This window comes from Siphateles boraxobius, unplaced genomic scaffold, assembly GCF_051911475.1.
Source record: "Siphateles boraxobius isolate OS27281-9 unplaced genomic scaffold, OSU_SipBor_1 24, whole genome shotgun sequence".
In the NCBI taxonomy this organism is placed as follows: Eukaryota; Metazoa; Chordata; class Actinopteri; order Cypriniformes; family Leuciscidae; genus Siphateles; species Siphateles boraxobius.
The window spans coordinates 18,756,933-18,783,027 of NW_027508855.1; the positions used below are offsets into that span (position 1 = coordinate 18,756,933).

The following is a 26,095-nucleotide window of genomic DNA, read 5'->3' on the forward strand; positions in this document are numbered from 1 at the left end:
TGACATTTTCTACAATATTTCTACTAAATAATCTAAGCAGAACTTTTATATACAGTATGTATTATTTCACAAGTTGTATTGTTGGCTGTATAATATTATAGTTTGATATTCACTGTGTAACATGTGTCCTGAATCCAAACTAGTTGAATATCAAGTGGAAGATGAAGCATAATTCAGTTGAGAGTTAAATTACACTACATTGTGGTGGTTTGTAATTGTGCATTATGGGTGCATTATGGTGGCAGACATTTGAGCTAGCCATAATCTAAACAATTACCTTGGGCTGATGAATTATGAGCACACATACTCAGTTACAAATGAAAAAATCTGATAGAACAAGCAAGATGTTCAGCTATGATAGACAAGCATCTGCTCACACAGATGTTGCTGTGTGCACGTCCTGTTTATCTGTGATCACTGAAGAAACTTTGAAGAATAACTCACTTAAAGTAGTAGGACTCTATGGAGGATCCCTATACCACTCTACAGATAAAGCGTTGTGGAATTTTTCGGTTCGCGTACCTACCCAAAGTGATAAGATAAAATAAAATTCTGCATCAAAATTTATAGACAAAACAAGTAGTTTGTTTAGGCATGGTTTGTAAGGAGTTACAAACCTGAGCACATATATTCAAACGCACATAACTATAGAATCAATTCTTAATGCGCATGTGAACGCCATCAGCGTCTATCACAGGTTCAGGTTTAAAGTCTGTTTAGAGAGAACGGTGTCGTCTTAGCGGCCCCTAATTTAATAACAAATGATCATTTAGACGGAAGTGAATCAATCAAAACTAACTTTAGCTGGAAAAAACATTTTTCAAGAACCACTATAAAACCAAACCAATCTCTGTTACCTTAAATTATATCTTTATCTCTGTAAAGCTGCTTTGAAACAATCTACATTGTTAAAAGCGCTATATAAATGAGGATGACTTGGAAAAAACGTTTTGCCACAGCTGCCAGTGGCCGGTGTCTCAATAAAATTGACTGGCCATAAATATTTTAACCCAGCCATGAAACAGATTAATCCTTAATAAAGTTACAAAAGTTTTTCAGTCAAGATAAATGACTGATTGTTCTACGTATGTCCAAAACGGTTACTTTTCAGGAAGTGAAAAAAACACCGTAATTTCAAAAGCAGTTGCATACTTGGTACGGCATTTTTAAGTGTAAACATATTCTTGCCAGTGTAATGATATAATCCACATTTGACCAAAATCGAGTTTAAATGGACATACGTGCATATTTTACAGTAACGGTGGTCGATACGCGTTCTTCCGATCATTAATTAGAATGACCAAGTCGTGTTTCATATTGACAGATGAATAGGCTACGCTCAGTTTATTAAATAGCCTACATCTCAGTTTATTAAATATGCTCAGTTTATTAAATGTCTCTTGCAAATTATGAAGGGACAATGAATCAATACACTGACATGGCAATGCTAGACTAATACTTTGTTTGCACAGTCCTACCGTAATTTTGTGAATATATAATAAACTTGAGAACAGTTGTCAAAAACAAACGTTTGCTGACACTTTACCTCACAGTGTTATTCGGCTATCCAATGCTGAGCTTCCAGAGACGCTTAAGATGAAACTTCAAGAGACCGGCGAGATGCCGCACAGGGTAGGAGATACGCTGCGTGATTGACAGCTTTGACACCAAATGGATATACGTGAAAATCAGATGACATGATTTCACAACTTTTCATTGGTCATTTAGATAATGTGAAGCATACAGTATACGGAAATGAACATGGACATTCTATCCGTCAAAAAATCTCAAAATCGGCAAAATGGACATACGCGGTTTTCATCGGACAGCAACGTTTTGTTGTTTGATTAACTTTAAAAACACAGACAGAATATTAGGCTGCTGTCACTTTAAGACTGAATGCACGGATCCAATATACTGTTACACATGTTTTATTTCTCAACTGTTTACGTTCAGTTAAGACACAACTGACTAACTTTACAGTAATATTTGACGGGCATTTTGACAAAATTTTGGTTGTATATGTCTGTTCAAGCACAAGAAGCCGTGTAAGAGAACAATATTCACGTAATGTCTGAGACGCGGATTTCTGGGTGTTCGCTTCGGATGATTGCCAATAACGAATTTTCTTGAGCTTGAATATTTAAATTAGAAAGGCTTAAACTTTCGTGACGATGCAGCACTGCCCGGTCAACTGTCCCTGCGCTTCATTCACATTTGTTGATCATTTGTGTTGTTAGAATTCATAAGCATGTTACCGGCCAACTAGTGATTGAAAGTTTCATATAGAACGTTTTATATTTATAAATGGCCCATGTTTCACAAGAGAATTTATATTTATATTTAAATGGAAATATACTGTAAAGTTAAAATAAGATTATATGTAATAAATCAGACCACTAATCACATTTCCTCACTAATGTTCATTATTGTAATGTGAAAAATATATTCTTTTGCATTACAGTAATGAGAATGTTTTTTTTTTTTTACACATTGTTGTTGTCTATTGAGAACTGTGTAGAGGGTAAATTATGATGTGATAAATTATCATGAATATAATCTCATAATGCAAAATTTGTTTAAAAAAAATGATGTTTATTTTCTTTTCCCGAAATATAATTATATTTTTGGGTGATATATGATTCATATCTTTACAGATTCACTCGTCTAATTGAAGGCCATTAAGAGATTATTTCTTTGCTTTAAGAATATTTTTTCAGCCTTTAGGGTGAGAATTTCATACGATTATAATCATTTGTGCAAAAAAGAGCCCTTCAGCGTTGTTTTCCTTCATATGAACCCACCCTTTTAGAAGCTTGTTCAGCTAATTTAGATTTATTTCAGAATGCTTAAACATGCATAAACGTACATTGACAATAAAACACTGCAGTCGCTTTGAGCAGAGTACCTCCACAATTCAATCAGCTCACAGTAACAAGATGACCAGTATAAATACGAGCGCTGAGACTTCATTACTCTCAGCCCGGGGAAAATCCTGTGTGATTTTATTGCAAAAGCCATATTTAAATAAACCTGTGTGGAGGTCTATCAAAGCAGAACGCATTAATCTGTACCGCAAATACAAGAGGGACGTCTTTGAAACAAGTGTCTCATTTCCTGACTCAGTCTGCTATGACAGAAATGCACAGTGGCATGCCGTGATGTTCAGGTCGTGTTGATGAAATTGACATCGATGCGAGTATTATGATGCTGGCTATCCTATAGTCACGCTCACTCTCTGTTCAATCACAACCATTGTGCAGGAGAGCATTTCATCTTGATGGGGCAAAAGTATGATGTTGATATGTTTTTTAGAAAGGTCACAGTATTGCACATGAATACCACGGAACATCAATCACAGGTGAAATAGGACTGATGGAGTGGTAGTTTTATGTAAGACAGTGCATACAAAGTGTGAGCTGTGATGGACTGAGATTGTATCAAACTGGCCATATCTCAGATGCATGGGACGCAAGCATAGACTGCAAATGATCTTCTAATGCATTTTGCAATCAAAACTGGAAAGCACTTATAAAATTCACAAAGTCGGTAATCACTGGGTTTGCCAAAGTTGACAAATTACAGGTAATTTCAGAGATTTGTTTTTAGGCACTTAGTGGCAAGTAAACTAGGTGTTATTGAGAAGAACTGCTCACTTTTTCTGTGAAATAATCAGGACTTATTACTTATTCAGTGTGTTTTGTAACATTTGACGGAGACGGCTGTCATACTTTTAATGAGATGTATTTGTGTGACTATTGTTGTGTTATCATCAGTTTCAGTCTAAACTCTTGAGTGCTGACATTTCAACTGGAACTTCTGATGTTTTGCTTACGCCACTGCAAACCTCAGATTGCACACGCTGGTAAATATAATTGTAAAGAGAGTTTGTGCTGAGCCTTGATGTACGGAAATGTTTCAGTGTGCTGCGACTTAAAGCGGGAAAGGGACTCCTTCTGAGTCCAGTCTTTAAACATAATATTTATATAATATCATTTATATATTGTCTAGGAAGAATATTGTAGTCCAGGGGGTTCATATCTTGCTCGACTGACAACTTAAGCATTTAAACGCCGTCTGTTTGTCAGTATACAGTAACGTTGGTGTTTTTGGCTGCTTTATTCGGATTCCTCTGGAACTGAGAGCGTTTGGATGAGAGAGAAATGAAGTGCACTATGACAGCTGCATGCCGAACATTGCCTCTTTATGTCGCCTGTGAGCGAGTCTGTCGCTGACTAGAGAAAAGAAGAGTATTTCAAATAACAAAGTTTTGTATGACTGTATAGTGAAATAATCTCAGGTATAGCTATACAGTCACAGTTTACAGCAAACGTGTATTGAGATCACAGAATCAAATTTGTGCCTTTTTATGTATGCAATATGATTTCGATTTTGATTGTTTTTCACTTTTCCACATCTGTACTCAAACAGAATCTTTGGTTCCTTTCCATGCACGGGATTTTCCCAAATATTCTCAAGGGCTCGTTGTCTCTGAGTGCTTATAGCTTCAGTCATTATAAAAACATGAAGGTGAGCAATAACACTATAAGCCATTACACAAGCAGGGACGACATGTTCTCCCGTATTTCATACATATCTCATTAAACCTCACAGAGTTTCATAGCGCTCAGCACAAAGCTTCTCACATAAAAGAGATCATATAAACTGCTCGTATGATATGGGTGGTGATACAAGCGTTATGAGTGCGCAGGGACGATCCTTACAGCAAACAACATACATGAGTTAAAGAGAACGCACACTTGCACTTTAATGTGCTCTTGTGCAGCATTTGTAGCAAGTAATTGCAATGCAGTTATCTGGGTGGGTAAACGGAAGCCCTCATGGTAGTACTGGTTGCCCGCAGTGTGGTCGAGCACGTGTAGTGCTGTACTGGCGGTGTTTTGATTTTCAAAATTTTTAAAGGAATAGTTCAACCAAGAATAAAATTAGTGTCTTTTGACATTACAATGCTCATGTGTGAAAATGCATTCTTATGCAGGCTTACTGCACTGAATGAACACATCCTTTGCTGAAAATGTGTCGACTGACTTCGGCTGAATGAAAGGCATCTTTTATTACGTTATTGTAATGCATAATTCATTTATTCAGACTATTGTTGTCATTTAGCTATTGACAAAACAAAATTAGTCTGCATTGCTTGCTGTTATTGGTGGAATTGCAGACATGCAAATTTAAAAGGTGAAGTGTGTAATTTCTTTGACGTATAATGCCACTATATGGAATTGCAAAAAATAACATTTGTTGGTCAAACAGATAGTCACGTCAAGTTTATTTGTATAGCACTGTTCAGCAATACACATTGTTTCAAAATCATGATGTTATTGTTTATAATATGTTAATATTTTCATGCTTTATAGTTGCATTTAGCAGATTAGATTTGGGCGATATAGTTTACATTTTGCAATGATACAAGCAATCAATCAGTTAAAGCAGAGCCCATCTACGGAGAGCCTGGCCAGTCCCTATTAAGTTCTACTGTACCGAATTTTGGTTGTAGTTGCACCAGAGTTCCACTGGGGGCGATCGCCCATGAGTGCAAAATGAATGGTACTCTATGGAGCTAGACAGCTAAATTTGTCTCTTTAACCCGATTGCCATTGAGAAATCTCAGATTTGATTGTAGGTTTTGCAAGTTCAACATGGGTTATAGGTCGAAAGTTGAATGACCGAGTACTTATGTCCTTTTGATTTCTTACAGGTTGAGTTGTTGTTGCCCATAGCACACTAGCATTCTGCTAATGAACGCTGATTGGTCAGTGAAGGACTGTTACGACCAGAGATACCGCTTGATGGCAGCGTGGCATCCGAAGCGGGACCAGAATGTGTGTGTGTATTTTCAGCGTGGTCTTTCAAAACAACAACACAAAAACTCTTATAGCACGTGTATTTACCTGTGTCACCAAAGTGACTGAAGGATTGCCGTAAAGCAGTATCTCTGGTCGTACGATGTGTATGACGTCATTGACATTTTAAAAGACTTTTCAAAGCAAATAAGTGACTCTAAAAAAATCTAACAACCAGCAATGAGTAATTTCTTTGCATCTCCTTTCGAATACAACATTCAAATTACTAGACAAAAAATTATATCCTGAGAAAAGTGGATTTTGAGGGATACAGCTCCGTTGACCTCCATTCATTCTGCACTCGTCCTGTGAGCGCCCTCATATGGAACCAGAGTGGAACTGCAACCATTTCAGAAGCCGGAAGTTTACTGAGAGTGGAAGTTCTCCCCTTATTAGACATTCTCTGGTTAAAGTTAGGGTAGTCAGTTTGTTTTTATTTAACACTTTTTGTTATACTGGTCGAAACTCTCTTCACATCCTGATAGCAATCAATAACAGAAGTGGTCTAAATACCACTGGTCTTCTGTGGAAGTCTCAGGACCAATAAATGATGTAAAAACCAATCATTGCATTCGGTCCGAACTATCAACGCCAAAATGAATCTGCAGCAGTCAGGTGGTACAATTAAGAGCTCTGTAAGTTGTTTACGTTCAATATTATAATAATTTGATGTACTCTGAGACATGAGGTGATTTACCCCCATTTCTTGTGACGCTTTGCAGACTCTGCTCTGTGCGTTCATGTGTTTTGAAGACGTGTTCATGTGCTTTGGAGATGCTCTGAAGGGAGGGTGCCATCTGATGCTCTCAAAGCTAGCTTGCTATTGCTAGCCTCTCTGAAATTGCCAACACTACCTTTAAGATGCCACGTAGTATATATCACCCTATGCAAGTATGCGGATAAAGTTGGATATACTTGTATATAAATACAAAGAGCTGGGTGATATAGTTACATTTTGTGATGAAAAAAAATCAGGCAGTTGAGATTTGTTATATAGATTTGGTATTTGTTATATAGTAGCCTATATATTGCTTTACATGTGTATACTGTATGTATGCGAAAAAAGGTGGATATACTACGTATATATCCACCTTTTTTAGAGAGCTGTGCAATAATATAATTTTCATATAACATAGATAGTCCTTAATTGTGTTTACACTTTTTAGGGAGAAATTTGAAGCAAGAATGGCTTACATTAGCCCCTTTCACACAGCGTGTTGATCCCGTGAAATTGCCGTGAAATTGCCAGAACGCCTTCTGTGTGAACGCAAACACGACCCGGGATTGATGCCGGGATCGACGCCGGGTTGGGGACCTAGTAACTTTGCCGGGATCAGTCCCGGAACGCGCACTGTGTGAACAAAAACCGTAACCAATGCCGTGTCGTAATGATGACGCTGAAGTGAAGTGAAAGCAGGCTAGTGAAACGGTACATAATGCGCTAGTTTATGATCAAATCAGAGAAAAAAATGCACAAGCATGGTTTCGCCAGAGAGAAATCGCAGCTCATAAGCAAACTATAGACGCTGCTGAGACATTACATGTCACATCGATGTCACGTGTCTTTACAGGATTTTTACAGGTTGTGTGTGAACGCACTCTCTGATTCCGGAAAATCACTGGCAGTGTGAATGAACCAAAATCAAACGAACCCGGGTCAAATCCCGGGTCACTTTATCCGTGTATTTTCCGGAATCTCTGTGTGAAAGGGGCTTTATACACTCTAAAAAATGCTGGGTTGTTTCAACCAAAATTTGTGTCAAATATGGACAAACCCAAATGTTGGGTTAAAAATGTAATTATAACATTTACAGTTTAAAGTGAAAGTTGAAGTTGGGTTAAAATTTTTAATTACATTTTTAACCCAACATTTGGGTTTGTCCATATTTGACCCAAATTTGGGTAGAAACAACCCAGCATTGTGTAGAGTTTAGTATCTGTATATTAAGATGGAATATGTGTATTCTGAAAGAGAAAAATGCACACTTCCCCTTTAACGTTGGATAATTAGACTATTTTTGGTTATTTGAACCCACTACTGCACTGTACTGCAAGTTGCAGAAATGTGCTCAGTTGTGTGCCGATAAATAAAGATGCATCTAAAAGAAAGCTGGGGCGTCCCCATGGGTACACTTGGCATTTTCTTGTTCTACGGCTTCGCCTTTACTCAGCCCGGACACACGCACACCTCTGTCCTTACATACACACATACTCATACACACTGTTTACAACCTTGAAATCAAATAGCCCTTTCAAGTACAAATGAATGCTCCTTTCCGTCAGATAAGAGTGATGTGAACAGATTTGCAGATTTCCGTTTCAAAGCGGCAGAGTTTGTCTTGATAAACAGCTCTCCGGCCTGATTGCAGAGTTTACAAATCATCTCCGAAAGCCCAGATAAGCGGCCGACGTGACCGCCACCAATGCAAAATGGACATGACTCTACCAGAATCCTGTGTGGATGCACTAACATTTGAGTGGTTAAACAGGAGGCATTGCTTGCATTAGTTTAGCGTCATTGGAAACGCTGGAGCTGCACAGCCGGGCTGATCAAACAGCCTGTAGTTTGCCTGAGCGAATCACGGTATCAGCAGAAAACAGTGTAAATCTTGTCTGCCAGGCACTTGTTCTGAATTCAAGCTGTGTTGTAAATACAATCATAAATCTGCAGATAAATGTGAACGTTCACTTACAGATTAGCATGAGAGATTACCGCTAATCAGATATTGTGGCTATAACTCACATGTAAACTCTGCATTCATGCCGAGAAAGCGCACACACACACACACACACACACACACACACACACACACACACACACACACACACACACACACACACACACACACACACACACACACACACACACACACACACACACACACACACACACACACACACACACACACACAGCAATACTCAACATTTGAATCATCTTGGAAATACATGCATTCATTTTGCTTCTTTGTTTTGCTTCTTTCCAGCCTGATAAATCATTTGTTACACTGGGGACGGAAGGTCAAGTTTAATCAAGTCACGTTTGACATACAGTATTCCGTAGATTACACAGTTTGGCAAATGTACAGTAGTTGGTCACCTGGGAAGTCCATGCACAGAAAATGTGCGTACTGTACACAGTATGTATATCTACTATACATTAATAATAAGAAGAAATATTTCTTGAGCAGCAAATCAGCATTTTGGAATGATTTCTGAAGGATCATTTGACTCTGAAGATTGGATTAATGATGTTGAAATAAATTACATTTTAAAATATGTATATTCAAATAGAAAACAGTTATTATAAATTGTAATAATATTTCACAGTATTGCTGTTTTTGCAGTATTTTTGATTAAATAAATGCAGCCTTGGTGAGCATAAGAGTCTTTTTTTAAAAGCATTAAAAATCTTAATTATTCCACACTTTGGGTAGTGTACTGTATGAAATAGTAAAAGTGTGCATTTCTGAGTATAACCACACATTCAATAACATGAGATTATAAAGAGCTGTACAGGAAAGAATGTTGTCGTAATGTAGAACATACAGTGAATGTTAAATCCACCAGATGCTGATATAAGCACATTGTATGCAGATCATTATGCATGTAAGTCGTTCAAAAATCCGTTATCCTTATGCTATGCATACTTTAGTTGCTGTTTTGAGATTCATATTACATTTTTTTATATCTTTTCAACACATATTGTATCTGTACATACAGCGACTTGTTTACATGGTATTAAACAGGACTTGCACAAACGCTCAGTGCTGATATCAGTTATTCAGGTCCACCTGGTATCAAACATACAGATACAGGATGACGGTCCTGCAAAGCCTCTGCGCACACATCTTTCTAATTCCATCAAGTGTGATCAAGCCAAAATTAAAAGGGTAGTGTATGTTCTGCTAGGCAAAAATTTATAATTGTCTCACTTGTTCCTGAGGAGAAATTAAAGTAGAAGAGACAATGGTTGACATTCATTATTTAAAGCGAATGTGAAAGGATATTACTATACTATAAGTAACTTTGCATGTCAACTTATTCTACTAACCAAAACCCTAACCCTAACCTAACAGTTTACTAATACTCTAACGGGAGTGTTGCTACCTTACATTTTTAAGCACAATTAACTTGGATGTTTAAGTCATTTCAAATTAAACTGACTTTAAAAAAAAAAAAAAAAAAAATTTGTTGAATCTTGTTTAAGTTATAATAAAAGTGAGAAGGGTGTGTCTGCATCCCGCAGTACTACACGCACCTGTAAATCACACAAGTTACACCTCCCGGCGAAGAATCAAGCGTGGATTTCATTGTACTACAACAATGCTGTCAAATTAATACAGACTCAGGGTAATTATAGCTAAAAACATACCCCCCAAACCTAAACCTTGTCCTAAACCTACCCCGTCCATAAATGTAAAATTCACTATATTTTATAATTAAAATTAAAATAAAAACTGAAAATTAAACTAGCTATAATTAAAAACTGATGAAAACAAACAGGATGACGCCATCTGGTGATCCATGTTATACGTCCTGTACACCTTCACTAGGTGTGATAAGCTGTATAGGTGTAGTGGAGCGTAAAAAGTGAGGAAAGTGAAGTAAAGTATAGCAGTACTAATGACGACATCAGCGATATCAGAGGAAGTGGCTCTGATAACATCCCGAATGGCAGTAGTAACGTCGTTTGTACTGCAAAACACAGTCGGACACACTCGAAAAAAGTCAAAAATTGCTTAACTTATTTTGACGAGTTAAAGCAATGTAAAAACACCGATTATCATAACTTATTGATTGATGCAAGTTAGTTGACATGTTGTTGCAAAGGTATGTATAGTTAGTAGAGTGTCTAAAGAGGACAATGGAAATAAAGTGTAACCTGAGAGGGTTGTTGACAACTGAGCAATAAAGTGAATGTGGATAGCAGTTTATTTATTTAGTTATTTATAGAATAATTTGATGAGAATTGTTTTGAATATGAGCACACTGACATCTCCACTGAAACTCTAGAGGTGACTGAATAAAATAAAACAAACTTTTTTGAGCACCTTTGCGTTGTAAAGCACAATCATTGCGCATCTCAATAACGCCCCAACAATGCAGCAGAGTTATTGGTTGTCCTTGCAGAGGTGTCTTCCTAAACCATAATTACAATGTCCAATCTCTCTCACAGTCTGACAGTCTCACTTCACCCTTTCCAGTCTCACGTCGTGATCCACATTCCCTCTTCAAGACATCAGCCAATTCTGCCGAGCTTCCCGCCCAGTACAGCGGAATCTAATCCACACTCCATCAGGCCCCAAGAAAGTCTTTCATTATCTGCTCATCCTCTCAGAAATCCTACCCTGTCCTTATTTGTAACTCTCCATTTACACAATAGGATTGTCTCATAACCATGTTCAGAATGGAAGACTATATGTTGCATACTGCACTGTATGTAGTATCCCCCTTATTTTGAAAATACGGAAGCTATATTTTGTGAATGTGTGAGACATCTGATTCATTGGCTGCTATGGGTATATAACTCGAAGAATAATGAATAAGAAAGTGCAGTAAAATGGTGTGTTTGTGATTATGATAATAAATTAAAATATAACAAATACCAGTTTGCAATATTAAGCAGCATGACGGACTGATTTGGGACAGGTAAAATAACTGAATTGAACTGAACTACACTGAAGCATCGCATATTCAAGTTACAAATGGCTATTTGATACTTATTTGTGTTGCACACACATACTATTAGTAAACAGAAGGCAGTATCCACCTTATTTTTAATGTAAGAGCCACCTTATTTTTACATTAAAAACTAATTAAAACCTGTTTACTAATAGTATGTGAAAAAAGTGCAATACCATATAAAGTATCAAACAGTATTGTTGCATTGTTGTAAAATGAAGTACATTGAAAAATTAATTTTTTTTAGTCATTTACTATATAGACTACTGCAACTAAAAAATTCAATCAAAATTTGATAAAAAATAAAAAAGAATTATTATTATGAAAATTGACGGAATCAACCTGAATACAACGAATTTGTATAAGTTAAATCAGGAACAAATATCTCTTGTAACAAGTGCACTTTTTGCCGTGTGCAACTGCTATTCTGAACATCAAGTTTTTTTATTTATCTTTTCGAGTTTATTTTTGATGTTTGCAATCTTTTTCAGCATTTGATGTACACTGCACAAGTCATTTCTGGCACATGACATCTATATTTGACAAGCTGACATGATGGTGACATAATACTAAATGCGCTTGTAATGTCTGTGCCAGGGAATTTAGATGTCAATCACCCCTGTGTGACACCACCAGCTCATAAATATGCAGGCAAGTTATTTAAGCCCATCAAGACCGCTAATGTCTTTACAGGCTTCCGGTTATAGAGATGCTTTATTCTCAGAGAAGCTCTGAGCTTCTCCCACTGATGCTTACGATGCTCTAAATTAGGACAAATCTCGTTAATACTTCTTTACCAAATTCAGCCCACCCATATTAGACCCATCCTCCCCTTGAGTGCGACTCCAACCCACACTGAGGCACATCATTCGTTGCTTAGAAAAAGACGGACTTTTGTTAAAAACCTTAAAATAGAGGCTCTGAATCAGGCGCTGCACTTAAGAGCATCATATTGGGGCGAGATGGTGTGAATGAAAGACGTTAGTGAGGGATAGAAGAAGTAATATCGAGTTCAGACACTAGTCCATCCATTCTCAGGACCAGAAGCGAGGTAATTACGACTGCTGGGAGGGACAGGGTGCTACTCTCCTTCTCAGCAGGTCGTTTTTTTTGGGGTTTTTTTCCTGAAATGATTTATCTGGTAGGAGAAAACGCTGGAAGTGCTAGTCGGTGAAAATACAGAGGGTTTGATTTTCTGGACCTGAGCCTCTGCATAAAAATTCACTTTGTTTCCATGCATATCAAAAGTTTGTGCATGCAGAAACAGGAGCATATATGGATGAAAATTATTGATATCAGTATCCAAAGGTTTGAAGTTTCTGTTATTTGTCTGTGGCCTTGTTTTAAAAATACTGATAATTCATTAAGCAACTTTGAAAAGTAACTGAAATAATTGGATTCTCTGTGGCATGTTTTCACATTTATTAAGCTAACCTATACAGTGCTTTAGAACCCACTTTCTCAATATAAAATTAATTAACTAGCTGATAAATAGAAAATAAAGTACTGTTTATTTGCATATGACAGACAAAATGTAAACATTTGAATACCACAATTTAAAAAATAAACTGCTCATTCTATAAAAATCTCCTTAAATACAAACTTTTCTCACTGAAACATAAAGCAGCACAAGTTAGGGGTGTACAGCCTTGCAGTATTTTAATCAATCAGAGATGTGTTCCCTTTCGTAGTCACTCCGAGTTACGTCGGATGACGACGAATGGGGGTTTCGCTTAGAACATCTATCAACTTCGAGTATTACAAAACGAGTCAATGGCGATGAAATGCCATGGGTCTGCGGAATTTGCATTGCGTATCTCCGCCCCACCGCGTGGGTATAAAAGGAGGATGCCAGCAACATGCAGATATGTTTTCGCTTCGGAGCCAAGAGTATTTCTTCACTCCACAATCATCTCTGACTTCGCTCTACGATACGAGCTTCTCTCTCCGGTGTTGGTGTGACGGCGATCTGCAGCGATCTCACAGTGCCTGCTGATCTGTGCAGTGATCTGCCAGTGTGTGTGTGTCTCCCTGTGCGCTTCAACATCGCAGAGTTTTTTCTCCTCTCATAAAAGAGCTTGCACGCGGCACGTCTTTTTAAAGACGGCTCGCCCGTGCATTTCTGGTTGCAGCGGACTGGTATCGGACTCTGATGGGCACGAGCGCTGTCTGGTGTGTTTGGGCTTTGATCATGCTTGAACAGCGCTCGTGGATGACTCATGTTCTCTCTGGGAACGTGATCATCGCGTCATATATAGGTCGAGACTCGGTGAACTCGCAAGAGTGAGAGTCCCCTCATCCACCACCCGATCTTCGGCTGTTGGCCAGGGTGACCTGAGGGTGTTGGTCTGGAACAAGGCGCCGACTCTGTGTCCGCGACCCCAGCCCCCCCTCTTTAATGACGGTGCCCGCTAGCGAACTGATGACCTCTCGTTGGTATCATCCGCCTTTCCTCCCCTCAGGGGTCGCTGCCCATGGGTACACTGGGGTTCCCCCGGTTGAACGCTCTGTTGCCATGCTACTATGTCCTCAGAGTGCTTCCCGGCGCAATCCTAGGCACCCGTCCAAAGCCTGTAGTTTTTTTCGTCTACACTAATCTGTGGCGAAATCCTATAGTGCCACAGGACAGGCAGCTGCCTCACTGCATCCCATGACCGTTCTGTTGGTCTACCTGACCCAGATGCTCATGGACATGCAGGAGGGCGGGACTGACCCGAGGCTCTTCAGTGAGCTGCGCGCCGCCAATGACCTTGCTCTCCGAGCGACGAAATTGGCCGTACGCTCTCGGAGTCAGGTGATGTTCACCAGTCTGGGGCTGACCGGTCTGATGTGCACAATGTCGGGCGGACCCGTCTGCTCAACGCCCCCATCTCTCAAGTCGGCCTCTTCGGCGGTGCGGTTGAGTGCTTCTGCCCAACAGTTCTCAACCGCCCGTGAGCAGATTGAGGTTATTCTGCCCCGACGGCCGAATAACCATGTGTTATGGTGGGAAGCTGAAGGGAAAGGTTCTCTCCAAGCAGAGGTTGTCTCACTGGATGGTGGAATCCATTGCTTTGGCATACCAGCAGCAAGGTCGACCGTGCACCCTTGGTGTGACCGCCCACTCCACCCGGAGTGTGGCGTCCTCTTGGGCTCTAGCGCATGGCGCCTCGCTAACAGACATCTGCAGAGCTGCAGGCTGGGCGACACCTAACTCATTCACCAGATTCTATAATCTCTGAGAGGAGCCAGTGTCCTCTCATGTACTCGCTTCTACCAGCTAGTATTGGACCCGCTCAGGTCTCTCGCTTGCTCGCCATTCCACTCTACGGACTGGATACGTGCGATATATTCCTCAGGTGAGCCTCCTCTCTGAGGCCCTGAGTTCCTCCAGCACTGTTGACGCTGACGCTAGTGTCTATTGCCTGTGCGTCGGCTAGGTGCCTCCGTGGTTCCTCCGCTGAGTAACCCCCACATGTGTATTTCCACTGTAAGTCTCCATGAGCATGTGTCTTTCCCTTGGCAAGCCACCTTGCCACCCCTGGGGTTGAAATATTCCACCTGCGGCTGGACACCCCAGTGTTCTCCATATGCATCCTTCGGGTCATATGTGTATTCTCTAAGTCCCCCCCGTTTGGGCTGGCAATATTTTGCATATTTCCTCTAAACTATGGGATATGCTCCCCAGTGTACCTTGGTATTCCTGTGTTAAATAGGAGTCCTTGCTAGTCTTACGACAGGGATCTCAGTTTTACACAGGGCACTGGAAGACAGCTGTGAAGTGCCGTGATTACACGGGGACCCCCATTCGTCGTCATCCGACGTAACTCGGAGTGACTACGAAAGGGAACGTCTCGGTTACGTATGTAACCCTCGTTGCCTGAGTAGGGAACAGAGACGTTATGTCTCCCTGCCACTTTTGCTGTACCGCTGGGTAGACGCCTGAGTTCAGTCTCGGCTCCTCAGCGAAGAAATATCTGCATGTTGCCGGCGTTCTCCTTTTATACCCACGCGGTGGGGCAGAGATACGAAATGCAAATTCCGCAGACCCATGGCATTTCATCGCCATTGGCTCGTTTTGTAATACTCGAAGTCGATAGGTGCTCTAAGCGAAACCCCCATTTGTCGTCATCCGACGTAACTCGGAGTGACTACGAAAGGGAACACATCTGTGATTGATTAAAATACTGCAAGGCTGCAAAAAAACTAAACATTGCGCTGCTTTATGTTTCAGTGAGAAAAGTTATTTTTTTTTGCACTCATCATGCATGAAATGGTGAATTACCAGCCGCAGGTGTTAAAAGTCTATCAGTAACGTTAATCACAACAGGCACTAATCAGCGAGGTTTAAGCTGACTGATGGGTGTTTTATGTTTTCTATTCATGAGTGCTGAAGAAACATCACATGAGACTAATCATGAAGCTGTAAAATGAAAGCAGAAAGCATTGTTGGTATTTTGGAATTGTTTTGGTTGGGATTAATACAAGTATAAATGTAAATATAAATAGTGCACCATCAAACTTCTGCCTTGTTCACCATATTATTCATCTATTCATCCATCAGTTTATCCAACTGTCTGTCCATCATTCATTCTGTCTGTCTGTCTGCCTATCTATATCTATCTGTCTATCTATCTATCCCTCCGTTTCTATCATTCTCTGTTGTGTGATTGCAGTAAATATCCCGGTTCTGAGTTGTACCCAAGTCACCTTCCATTTATAAATTGAGGAAAAATTAATTCCATCCACATGGTGAGATAAAATTGCTCTCTGTGCATGAAAGTAAACTTGTGCAGTTGATTTCATTAGTAAAACCAGCTGCAAATGTAGAATTGCCTTTTGAATATGACAGATGAATTTAGTGAAAAGTGCTTTTTGAAGTATCCATAACCAAGAAGATCCTAAGGGAATGTGTACAGGACAGTTGGAATTTGGTCATCATTTGGAACCAGTCAAATAAGAATATGTTAAAATTATTCTTTTAAATATTGTTTATCTTTATCATAACTCTGCCTGCATGTTTTGTATTGAAATAATGTTTTGCTACATTCAATTCCTTTCATGCCCTACAAGAACATTTGATCCTATTCAGAAGCATAAAAGATAAGCTCATATACATCGAAATAACTCATTAAACTTGAAAGCATTATGCAATCTTTCAAGATTTTTCTCCTTATATTGAACCTTTTTGGCATAAAGGGTTCTTTAAAACTCAAGAATAGAGCCCCAGTGAAACTTTTTTAAGTGTGGATGACCAAAAACTTCCAAGAATACCTTCAAAAAAGAACAAAAGAATAGCAAATTGTCACAATACTCTCAAATTATATTTCAATAGTAGATAAACAACATTTCAACTCTTTCGGCCTTTGTCAGGTGCTCAAAAACATTACTTGAAAACTTCTTGAAAGAGCTTTAAATACATACACCTGAGTGGGTGTGGACAACAGCAATTAACTGATGAAGACACAGGACTCTCCAAAAACAACGAGAAAAAAACTATTTCCCAATAAGAAGGCATTTTTAATTGCTGTCTTGTTTGTTTTCCATGCCTACTCAAGTGTATGACTTCCAAGCTGTAATGTTTCGAATACCTGGTGAAGACCAAAAGAATCAAAACTTAATTTTTCTTCTAGTTTGAGAGCATCGTGACAATGTGCTGTTCTTTTGCTCTTACGTTGGAATCCTACAAGAAAATTCCTATTAGGATTCTTTAGGATTGTTTTCCAATTATAATTGATTCCAGTATGAATCTCTTTGCTTTTTTTGACTAGTGATTATCTTCAATTCCCTAGTTTGTCACTTGAGCTGTTAAACCGGCAACTCCATGCAGTGACAAAAGAGTGCGCAAACATTCTCAAGTCACATTTTGTTTCTAATAAATCCTGACATGTGTGCAAAGACTTTTTTGTGTGAACACATCTACATGAGGCCTTTAGTTTTTAAGCCGATGCAGAGAGACTGACTGCAAGGAAAAAGGTTGGAAGAGGGATTTTTTGAAGAGGTTTAAATGTGCTATTGTTACGGAAAGCACATAGTGTCCCCTGTCTGTCTAACATCGGTGTTCTCTGGGGGATTTTGTAGGCGAAGTGTGTGAGTGTGAGTGCCTTGACACGGGAACTAAGGTACCACTCGATGAAGGTAATTCTCTCTCTCTCTGCAATAAATTGAGAGCATATAAATATATATAAGAGGAACAATGATCTCATTAGTCACATTTAGCATGAAGAGTTACGGCCGTGTTGTTCAGTGGCACTCTATCCGTACTCTGGGAAAGCTGCTTCATGTCCACATCAGCGTTTGCCAGCTATCTGGGCCAGTGCATCATCAGCAACAATCCCAGCTGTCAGGCTCTGTGCTGCTGACAAAATGTCAATGGCAAACGTTCATATGCATTTATATGCGCCTTTATTTTTCCGCAGGCTATAGCTATTTTGATGTCTTCTGTTGGGGGCATTTTTCCCCTAGATTTCTAAAGGAAAAGACAATTTTGTGATTTTTCCCTCACCCTCATGTTGTTTCTTTGTGACACAAAATCAGACATTTTAAAGAATCTCAAAGCTCTACTTTTAAATATAATGAAGGCAAACTTCTGTAACTCTTACATTTTTCAGAGATCATCAACGTTTTAAACAGTGCTGTTGTCACAATATAACCAGGCTGAAGACCAGGATACAATTCACAGAGTTTATTTAAGGCAATTCCACAGACTAATAGAAGTTCAGGAACTTAGGAAAAGTCTTCAGACAGAAATATCACCTTAAACTATAATAGAACGCAGGAAGTCCATTCTTGAAATGTCTCTTAAGGATAACTCACAGAAGATACAAGAGGTCCTCTTTCTCGGACAGTCAACAGAACATAACTCACTGAAGATAATTGATTCACAGAAGAAGAGTGAAGTCCTCTCAAACGATCCACTGAATATAACTCACAGAAGTAGAGTGAAGTCCTCTCTCAAACGATCCACTGAATATAACTCACAGAAGAAGAGTGATGTCCTCTCTCGGACGATCCTCATCATATAACTCACAGAAGAAGAGTGAAGTCCTCTCTCGGACGATCCTCATCATATAACTCACAGAAGAAGAGTGAAGTCCTCTCTCGGACGATCCTCATCATATAACCCACAGAAGAAGAGTGAAGTCCTCTCTCGGACGATCCTCATCATATAACCCACAGAAGAAGAGTGAAATCCTCTCTCGGACGATACTCATCATATAACTCACAGAAGAAGAGTGAAGTCCTCTCTCAAACGATCCACTGAATATAACTCACAGAAGAAGAGTGATGTCCTCTCTCGGACGATCCTCATCATATAACTCACAGAAGAAGAGTGAAGTCCTCTCTCGGACGATCCTCATCATATAACTCACAGAAGAAGAGTGAAGTCCTCTCTCGGACGATACTCATCATATAACTCACAGAAGAAGAGTGAAGTCCTCTCTCGGACGATCCTCATAATGTCTTATTGATAACACAAGGATCCACCTCGCTAGCAACACAACAGACACTAGCCCTGCACAAGAACTTTAAAAGGCACAAGGGAACAGAATAATGTGTAACATATAATACCCAGCAGTGAGGGAGTGAGAGCAAACAGAATATAAAGGCTGGTGATGAGATGATTATGACGTGATAGAGATCAGGTGTGGTGATGAGGGAATCGAGTGCAGGTGAGGATCCAGGGGAATGCTGGGAAATGTAGTGCGGGACAGGACCAGAAAACCAGAGGAACCGTGACAGAACTCCCCCCTCCCCGGAGGCGCGTCCTCGCGCCTAAACAACAGAAGGGAGGAGAGAGTCAGGGAGAGGTCATAGTGAAAACTAGGGTGGAACCAGGATGGAGCCGGGGAGAAGCCAGAGAGGAGTAGATTGTGTGGTCGACCAGGGCGGACGTGACTTTCAGGTGACCGGGGTGGAGGCTTTCTCTCGGGTGGAGACCCTATTTCGGAAGGCCAGGGCGGAGAGAGTCGAGTGGTCAGCCATGGTGGAGTAGGCCGAGTGACCGCCCACGGAGGAGCAGGTTCTAAATAGGGTTGGTCAGGGTCGATGATTTGCTCCGACTTGGCTGGGCAGAAGATTTGCTCCGACTTGGCTGGGCCGACGAGAGGTAATAGTTTAACTGTGCAGAGGACAGTCTTGAGTTTGATTTCGACTGGACTGACAGTTGGCACGAGTTTGCCTTGGTAGACCGTCGTCACAGACTCGTCTGGGCAACTCTTAGCATTCGGTCGGACTTGACTCGTATTCGACTGGGTAGACAAACGACTCAACTTGACTGGGCAAATTAATTGAACTGGCTCTTCTGTGCAAAAGAATTGAACTGATACGACGGGGCTAATACATTGAGCAGGTTCATCGGAGCAGACGATGACTTTAATGTGGACTAGGCTTGGACCTTGACTGACTGAGCATACGAATAGATCTGGTTCGAAGACGGGCTCTGGCTCTTGCTCGGAGACGGGCTCTGGACTGGACCAGCGGCGAAGGCGGCTCAGGACTGGACGAGAGCAGCGGCGAAGAGGGACCTGAGGTGGGCGGAACCAACGGCGAAGAGAGCTCCGAGCTTGGCGGGACCAGCGGCGAAGAGAGTTCCGAGATGGGCGGGACCAGCGGTGAAGAGGGCTCGGCTGGGCTGGACGGAACCAGCGGTGAAGAGGGCTCGGCTGGGCTGGACGGAACCAGCGGTGAACAGGTCTTTGGCTTGACGGTCCCCGGCCGGACGGTCTCTGGCTGGACGTGGCTGACGTGAAGCTCTGGCTGGACGTGGCTGACGTGAAGCTCTGGCTGGACGTGGCTGACGTGAAGCTCTGGCTGGACGTGGCTGACGTGAAGCTCTGGCTGGACGTGGCTGACGTGAAGCTCTGGCTGGACGTGGCTGACGTGGCTGGACGTAACCAGCAGGGCAGGCTCGGCTGGACGAAACCAGCATGGAAGTGGGCTTTGAGCTGGGTTCATGGGCTGTATCGGATGTGTGTGCTGCCCATACACACAAAACAGCCATGGACCCCACAATGAGCACAGTATCTTCCAGAGAAGCATGGACGGTCTCTGGCTCTGGACTGGCAAGAAGTGCAGGCCTGAGAGCTCCACGGACGGACATCAAAGCGGGGTCAGATAACTTGGACATCATGTTGGCACTATTTGAAACGAGATTACGTGCTCGGGGCCATGCACTGAGTCCAGGACGAATTAGGGGTTCTTGCTCAAAGGGCTGTGCTTTAAGCGACTGAGCAAACTCGGCATGGAAACTTTTGGTAAAGTAACTCAAATTCTGGAAAATAGAAGCATCTGAAACCAACAGATTTTGTGCCCACCTCTGGGCGTGGCCAGTAAGAAGGGAGAGAATGAAGGCAATCTTACTTGTGTCAGAAGTGAAATGAGTTGAGTTTACCACAAAGTAGAGTTCACAATAGAAGAGGAAGTCCCTGCTATCATCTTCCCCCGAATATGTAGCCGGTAATGCCATGGGACTGATGTAAGCAGAAGGAAGAACACTAGTGACGATGTCTTGCATCAACTGAGGTGCCACGGTGGAAGCAGCAGTATCCATAATTGACTGAAAAGCGTTGGTAGCGCAAGTAGAGGAAGTGGGTGGAGCTTGCCTTGAGGTGGCTGGGTATTCTGTCACAATATAACCAGGCTGAAGACCAGGATACAATTCACAGAGTTTATTTAAGGCAATTCCACAGACTAATAGAAGTTCAGGAACTTAGGAAAAGTCTTCAGACAGAAATATCACCTTAAACTATAATAGAACGCAGGAAGTCCATTCTTGAAATGTCTCTTAAGGATAACTCACAGAAGATACAAGAGGTCCTCTTTCTCAGACAGTCAACAGAACATAACTCACTGAAGATAATGGATTCACAGAAGAAGAGTGAAGTCCTCTCAAACGATCCACTGAATATAACTCACAGAAGTAGAGTGAAGTCCTCTCAAACGATCCACTGAATATAACTCACAGAAGAAGAGTGATGTCCTCTCTCGGACGATCCTCATCATATAACTCACAGAAGAAGAGTGAAGTCCTCTCTCGGACGATCCTCATCATATAACTCACAGAAAAAGAGTGAAGTCCTCTCTCGGACGATCCTCATCATATAACCCACAGAAGAAGAGTGAAGTCCTCTCTCGGACGATCCTCATCATATAACCCACAGAAGAAGAGTGAAGTCCTCTCTCCGACGATACTCATCATATAACTCACAGAAGAAGAGTGAAGTCCTCTCTCGGACGATCCTCATCATATAACCCACAGAAGAAGAGTGAAGTCCTCTCTCAAACGATCCACTGAATATAACTCACAGAAGAAGAGTGATGTCCTCTCTCGGACGATCCTCATCATATAACTCACAGAAGAGTGAAGTCCTCTCTCGGACGATCCTCATCATATAACTCACAGAAGAAGAGTGAAGTCCTCTCTCAAACGATCCATTGAATATAACACACAGAAGAAGAGTGATGTCCTCTCTCGGACGATCCTCATCATATAACTCACAGAAGAAGAGTGAAGTCCTCTCTCGGACGATCCTCATCATATAACTCACAGAAGAAGAGTGAAGTCCTCTCTCGGACGATACTCATCATATAACTCACAGAAGAAGAGTGAAGTCCTCTCTCGGACGATCCTCATAATGTCTTATTGATAACACAAGGATCCACCTCGCTAGCAACACAACAGACACTAGCCCTGCACAAGAACTTTAAAAGGCACAAGGGAACAGAATAATGTGTAACATATAATACCCAGCAGTGAGGGAGTGAGAGCAAACAGAATATAAAGGCTGGTGATGAGATGATTATGACGTGATAGAGATCAGGTGTGGTGATGAGGGAATCGAGTGCAGGTGAGGATCCAGGGGAATGATGGGAAATGTAGTGCGGGACAGGACCAGAAAACCAGAGGAACCGTGACAGCTGTAACAGCATATGGGTGTTCTCTTAATGCAGGGTTTTCAACACTGTAAACAATTTCTAACCTCCCCAACTCAACATTTTCTAGTGACAGGTCACATCTAAATTTTTCAGTTGGCCCAAGTGAAATTCTGCTAATTTAATTTTATCAATTTGCAGAAATTCACTTGGGCCAACTGAAAAATTCAGATGTGACCAGTCACTAGAAAATTTTGAGTTGGGAGGTTAGAAATCTTTTACAGTGAAAAGGGGGTCAGTGATTTGATGAAAAGCTGCATTTAATGTAACATTCAAACAAATAAATGGGGCTGCACAATTAATCGAAATAAAACTGAAATCATGATTATCAAATCAAAGGTTGTGATTTAACTAAAGAACTACATAGCTGATGCGCTGCGTGTTTCAGAGTGAACAGTGGCACTGTGGTATATAATAGCGTGTTTTCAGAGCAGCTCGGTTCACGGTAAATGCTGCTTCCCACAAACTCCATCTCTGCCAGCGCTGTGAGTTTAATGTTCATTTGGGAGCGCAATGTGCACTATACTTAAATTCACATTCACATCATTTACAACCTTTTCCTGAATAGTTTACATAACTTCACCAATATTCCGCCAAAATAGAAGCTGGCGGATTTGACATGTTAAAAGCTTGAGAGTTTGAATGTTTGAAAGTGAACAATTTAAGACAACTATACGTATTTGTATTGTAACGTCTTGTATTATTTGTAAAGAGTGAATGTGAACTGACTTCAGTCAACCATGAACATGAAAATGTGTTTTGTTAAATATTGAATATTATGAAATATTACCTTTAAAATCTTAGGAGGTACTTGCAAGTACATTTTTCACATCTAAGGGGTTCGGCTGACAAAAAAGTTAGGGAACCCCTGTCTTAGGCCCTGTTTATTAAGATGCGTTTTGGTCGATCGAATCATGAGTAGTCGAGGCGAGGGAGACACATTCCCGTTTAAACCTGGTGTTTTAATCTGTCTCTTTTGTTCACTTTCAACCACTTCTGTCGTGATTTCTACGAGGGGAGGGTAAATGGGCAGGTAAATGTATGTTTTTGTTTTTCCGGATTTTTCAATCTAGTGGACAAAATAAGCTTGTGCAATTTACATGTGAACATGACCGGAGACTACAGCAGTTTCTGCTCTGACCGCCGCAAGACCAGCCGAACACTGTGAGTGTGTGTTAGAAATCAGGAATGGTGAGAGAACATTGTGCTTGATACGTTTTTCATCTTAAAACCAAACGTGGAAGAGTAGACAGAGTTTTGTGTCTGTTTGAACGCATTCGACTACATGAGCATTCACACTATTAAAGCAATCCGGCCGAATGTGTTTTCGACTTCCTCTGGAAGTGGTGGAAAGTGGACAAGCTCGAAACATTTTAGACTCTGTTTACACCTAGCGTCGTCCACTTGTGATCCGATCGACCAATACGCATCTTAATACCAGGTGTAAACAGGGCCATAACTATGACCTTTTCATGAGACAAAAATTCTAAAACAAAAACTTAAACGCCAACATCAAACTTTAAGCACCTTATGCCCTTAAAAATAAAAGCTCCAAAAGGAGGGTTTTGCAGTGATTCCGTAGAAGAACTATCTTTGGTTGCCCAAAGGACCTTTCAGTAAAGAGATCTATAACATAACTATTTTACATTCTAAAAACCTTTTTACAGTGTTAAGAACCTTTTATGCATGGATGTTAAAGTTTTTTCATGAAACCATCAATGCAAGTAAAGAACCTTTATTTTTAAGAGTGAATTTCAATGCATTTTCAAAGAACATCCTTTTATGGTGCTTTTTTGTGCTACAATAATAGCTGTAAACATCTTTTTTTCTCAGCGTGGAGCATGACTTCCGGCTTCAGGAGGGTCAGGTGACGCGAGCGTGGAAGGTTCCGGAGCAGCAGGAATCGGAGCAAAGCTCTCCTCAGCTGGTCCTTCCTCCTCCACGGCAGCAGGACTCTCCACAGGCCCTCCAGACGGTCAAGAAGAGCCGCAGGAAATGCTTTTGGTTCCTCTGAACACGTTATTAGCAGGACATCATTAGTCCACAAGGATGGTTTTCCAACCAACCTCAAGCCTCTTCTCTTCCGGGTCCTGTTTAGAGGCACATCATCCATTCCTTGACGAGGAGTCCTTATTTATTATCTTTTTTTAAAGCATCTTCTGTAATTTTCACAGAAGGCAAGTTTTTTTAATCAAGATTAATGTCGTGGGCTTAAATTCTGTTTGCTTTGATATTTCAGATTTATAGTCCATGGAGAGAATTAAAAACTTTCCACCAAAAAAAAAACATCCTTTAAAAAAAAAAAAAAAAATTCTGACATTATTTCATTTTTAAGTGAATTACAGGTGTTGACCAGTTAGAGACACTCTCTTGCTGTGAATCATTTAGAGTGTTTGTTTTTTGGCAAATGGCTAACATCACTTACTGCACCTTTAAAGTCTGTTTATTTTGCTTTAATTTTCCAGATTCATGGTGGTAATTCATGTCTCAAAATCATGAAAGTGTGAGAACGGAGGGGGAGAAGGGGCTTTTTGTTGGTTCATGTACCCTTTGAGCCAGTACTTACTACCTGAACTTCACAACAGTCAGTGATTGATTCACAGTGACAGCAGGAGACAGGACGATAAGGGCAGACGACATTAAAGAAAGAGAGACAGATAAAAAGAAGAATTACAGGTAAGAAATGGAAGCCAGATTACTGATTCATCATTTTGGAGCAATGAGGGTCAAAACACCAGCTTTTATACTATGAAAACGTTTCAACTAATCAATTATTCCACATGCTTAACGCTTTTATGTAGTAGACGATCTAACAACTATACACGCCCGGCGATATTAAGGCAGAGATAATGGGGGAGAAAGTGCATTTAAGAAGTGTGTCATTTCATTCTTTGTGAATGCCTAATTTCAGAATCCATTAAAAAGCTCTATAAAATATTTTACTACTCAAAAACGGTGTCATGTGCTGTTTATTTGTCTTTTTATCATGGAGTGTTCAATCACACATGGCATTTTTTCATACATGATAAATACACTTGACTACTGCACAACGGGTGGGGAATGTATTTTCCACCCAGTCAAAGCTGCCAGAATATACTAATGGTATGGAATAAAACTAAACAGCAAAATAATACTTTTTTGTGCATGTACCAAAGTGTATATTTACAACTACCTATAAAAATAATGTAGGTTATTTTAATTTTGCACCTGTAAACAGATCCACACAGCTCTCCAGAATCGTGACTTCTATTAATGCAACACCATCCATGTTGTGTGATTTCAGCTCACTTTTACAGCGATTCTTTCTTCCACCAACACCTAGTCTTTGAATAAGGAAATGTATTGACTTATATGCTATCGTTCTGACAGTGTGTGACTCTATGACGGTGACACTCCAACCACAGGTTACAGTAAGTAACATGACAGAAGATTGGCTGCTTTCTAAACAGTACTTTTCCAGTAACAAGCTGCTTTTCCAAACTAGTATCATAGTGCAACAATGGTTGTTTTCAATTTCACTTTGTATTACAGCTGAGTTCTAGTGAATCGGTTCGTCCTAAACGAACCTCTCTCATATGTAGCTTTTGAAAGTTCTATTCACACATGTGAATTGGTTCGGAAAGTTCTATTCATTC

The 26,095-nt window shown here is 40.6% G+C and overlaps 1 protein-coding gene across 3 annotated transcripts in view; it reads left to right on the forward strand.

Moving 5' to 3' along the window:
• The window catches only part of LOC143749267 (uncharacterized), a 118,564-nt gene extending 92,976 nt beyond the window's left edge, over positions 1–25,588 (forward strand). For all 3 annotated transcript variants that reach the window (XM_077241811.1, XM_077241812.1, XM_077241810.1), the window contains one exon: positions 24,294–25,588. In XM_077241811.1, coding sequence (XP_077097926.1) covers positions 24,294–24,474 — 181 coding nt within the window. In that variant the 3' untranslated portion in view covers positions 24,475–25,588. The remainder of the gene's footprint in view (positions 1–24,293) is intronic.
• Positions 25,589–26,095: the final 507 nt, after the last annotated feature.